At 36.1% G+C, this 3,745-nt stretch overlaps 1 protein-coding gene across 1 annotated transcript; it reads left to right on the top strand.

The window, feature by feature from the left end:
- Positions 1-218: 218 nt before the first annotated feature.
- On the top strand, positions 219-1,148 carry LOC110882014. Its single transcript, XM_022130125.1, has 2 exons — positions 219-966; positions 1,021-1,148. The coding sequence occupies exons 1-2, from the start codon at positions 219-221 to the stop codon at positions 1,146-1,148; spliced, it is 876 nt and encodes a 291-aa protein (XP_021985817.1).
- Positions 1,149-3,745: the final 2,597 nt, after the last annotated feature.

Here is a 3,745-nt window from a genome sequence, read left to right as displayed (position 1 = left end):
AGCTTGAGCAACTAGAAAATGAGTTCGAATCCTTAAAGATGAAAGAAACAGAAACAATTGATTCTTTCGCACGGAGGATAAGTCAATTAGTTACCAAAGCAGCCAGCTTGGGAACCACTTACGAAAACAAAAAGCTAACCAGAAAGTTATTAGGCTCTATTCCAGCAAAGTATGTTCCAATTGTCGCATCTATTGAACAATTCGCAGATTTGTAGACTATGACGTTTCAGGAAGCGATCGGTAGACTGAATACGTTCGAAGACAGGATTAAGGGTATCGAGTCTTTAGCAGAAAATCAAGGTAATCTAATGTTTGCCAATGGTGAGTCATCCTCGAAATCCAAATCCTATGAAAATACGTGTGGGCGTGGGCGAGGCGGTTCAAGTTACCGAGGCAGACATCAAGACCAGGATGATGAGGGCCAAGATGGAAGTCAAAGTCGAGATGGTCAAGATCATGGGTCAAAGAAAACGGGTCAAAGAAGAATCAATGATCGCCAAAAAGGAAGGAAAGATAGATCACAGGTTCAATGTTACCGTTGTGATAAATTTGGTCACTTTGCGTCAGGATATCCGGATCGTATGAAGAAACAATATGAAGTGAACTTAGCTAAAAACGATGATTTTGATCCATCATTATTCATGATGAGATGTGATCAAGAGACGGTTTTTCTAAATGAAGAATGGGTGAATCCAAAGCGTTTCGAGACTGAGCCAATGGAGAAAGACACTTGGTATCTTCACAACAGAGCATCGAATCACATGACGGGTAACCGAGCTTATTTCTTTGAACTTAATGAACGTGTCACGGGAAAGGTGAAATTCGGAGACGGATCTTGTATTGACATACGGGGAAAGGGATTGGTATTACTTGAAGGGAAAACGGGGGAGAAGCGCCTGTTAACCGATGTTTATTACAAACCGAGTCTGCAAAGCAATATCATAAGTCTTGGTCAACCAACGGAAGGTGGATGAGACATTTACATGAAACGTGATTTGCTAACCATTCATGATGATACAGGAAAGCTTATGATGAAGGTGACAAGGACCAAGAACCGTTTATACAAGATCAACCTCAAGATAGCAAGTTCCGGTACAGAAGCTAACATGACTGGAATAAAGAATTTTGTAGGTAGGGATCTACAATGAGGTGAACTGAAAGATGATACGGCAAGTTAGAGTCAGAATCTTCTCAAAGATCCAAGTTTAATGAAGAAACCCAAAATTCAAAGTCCAAAGAAAAATGTTCAAGAATTCAAAAAAAGGTTAAGCAAGGGATTCAAACCCAAGGAGGTACATTTACAAAAAAAAGCGGGTGTTTGCTCAAGATCGCAGCCGAGTCAATGGTGGTGCGAGTTCTTATGACCAAAGGACGAGTCGTGATGAAATGACTAGTCGAGTATAAGGTCGCAAGAATGTTCGAGCTAGGAAGGAGCTGAAAAACACAGTTAGAGATTGAAAAAAATTCCAAGACAGTCAAGGCAATGAAGACATGTTTGGAGTTGAAGGCCTACCTATTTCGAGTCAGAAATTAAGGGGGTGATTGTTGGCGGTAATTCCCGACTCATCACAAGTCGGTGATGTGAAAAGGGTGACAAAGGAGTTCAAGTCACAAGTCGGTGAACTTGAGGGATCAATGTTGACAAGTTGGTCATAATTGGTTAAGCTTCCTAATTACATTATAATTATATTTGGTAATGTCTTGGTCACCAAGTTAGGGTTATATGGTAATGTCTTGGTCACTAAGTTAGGGTAAGCCTATATAAACCAAGGTAGGGTTAGGCATTATTAAGAGACAAGACTAGAGATAAGAGTCAAGAGAAGATAAACCGAGTTATGGTTTTATAAGTTATTGTAATCAAGTTTTTGAGTTATATTTTCTTGATTATAATAAAAGTTCTTGAAGAGTTATTCCATTCGTTCTAGTTCTTATGTTTGATTATTCGATTGGGACTTGACATTATAGTGCGATTTCCGTCACCAATCAATGATTCAAACACCCAATCAACGTTTCTTCAACTTTTTTAAAAAGACCCACTTTAACTTCATACAATATCTCATTTTTTCCTGTGATTTTGAAGCGAATCACTCGATCCGTTCGATTCTATCGTTGATAAGTGTTTCTGTCATTTAAATTTCGTCAATTATTGAAGAAATCGGCTTCGATCCATGTAAGAAATTCTTGAATTGCATTTTTACGATCTGAGTTTTTGAATTGAGTTATTGCGTTTTACGATCTTGGCGGGGGTCCGGGGGCAGCGCCCCGGGGAGTAGGGTCCAAGAGGCGGCAACCCCTGGCGGGGTCCAAGGGGTAGAGCTGCCATGTCAGCTTGGAAATTTTTTTTTGATTAAATTGCTTTAATAAAACTGCATCAGAAAATTTAATTATCTGTAAATTGCCTCATTTCGTAGATAGTTTTTGATCTCCTGGTTCAGACAATTCATAGACAAAACATACCCTGGTTCAATGCGTTTTAGAGAGAACACTTTCTTTTGTGTTTTTAGGCCATTGCGTTTTAGAAATAAGACATTTTTATATGTTTTCTGGCCATTGGGTTTTAGAAAAACACATTTTTGAAGTGCTTTTAGTCATTGCGTTTTACGTAAAACACATTTTTATGTGTTTTCAGTCCATTGCGTTTTAGAGAGAACAGTTTCTTTTGTGTTTTTAGACCATTGCGTTTTAGAAATAAGACATTTTTATGTGTTTTCTGGCCATTGCGTTCAAGAAAAACACATTTTTGAAGTGTTTTTAGTCCATTACGTTTTAGGTAAAACACAATTTTATGTGTTTTCAGACCATTGCGTTTTAGAAAAAAAGGACATTTTTAAGTGTTTTCTGGCCATTGCGTTTTAGAAATAAGACATTTCTTTGTGTTTTTGGTGCTTTGCGTTTTAGGTAAAACACATTTTTGAAGTGTTTTCAGTCCATTGCTTTTTAGAAAGTATACTTTATTTTATGTTTTTAGGCTATTGCGTTTTAGAAATAAGACATTTCTTTGTGTTTTCTGGCCAATGCGTTTTACAAATAAGACATTTCTTTGTGTTTTTGGTGCAGTGCATTTTAGAAAAAAGTCATTTTTTACGTTTTTTTTCATTGCGTTTAACTAGGTTTTCTTCCATTGCGTTTTACGCAACTGGGTTTTCAAAAAAAATTTCGAAAATATAGCAATAGTATACTCATTTTAAAGATAAAAAATGTTCGTTTTTTTGGTGCAATTTTTATAAAAAATAATGTCGTATGAAAAGTTATTAACGTTTAAAAAATTGGGGTGGGGGGATTGTAGGAGAGAGAAACTATTGTCCTGAATTGACTACAATGCCCTTACACAAACCCACGCGCCTCTTTATTCTCTTCAATTTCACCCATTTAATCTTAGCACTTGATTAAATCAATTGATGGTCAAAATTACTTCCTAGTCTTCCTAGCAAAAAAACTTCATATTATATCCTAACCCTATATTTATATATACTATTAATTTGAAACATTTGTGTGCATATTTGGTTGTAAGTTGTGCTTAAATGGTTGTATCTTAATCAAATATAGGTTTGTAAGTTGTGTTTAAGTGGTTGTACCTTAATCAAAAAATAATGGTTACCTTACCAAATTCAATCTGTTTTGTATGCATGTATGGTTGTAAATTATGTTTAAGTGGTTGTACCCTAATCAAATAATGGTTTCATTATCTTACCATATTCAATCGGTTTGATCCATTCAAAGTTGTGTTGTTTTATTTGTAAATTAT

This window comes from Helianthus annuus, chromosome 10, assembly GCF_002127325.2.
Source record: "Helianthus annuus cultivar XRQ/B chromosome 10, HanXRQr2.0-SUNRISE, whole genome shotgun sequence".
NCBI classification, from domain to species: Eukaryota; Viridiplantae; Streptophyta; class Magnoliopsida; order Asterales; family Asteraceae; genus Helianthus; species Helianthus annuus.
The sequence above is the reverse complement of the archived record's forward strand: the minus strand, read 5'-3'. Positions and strand labels throughout refer to the sequence as shown.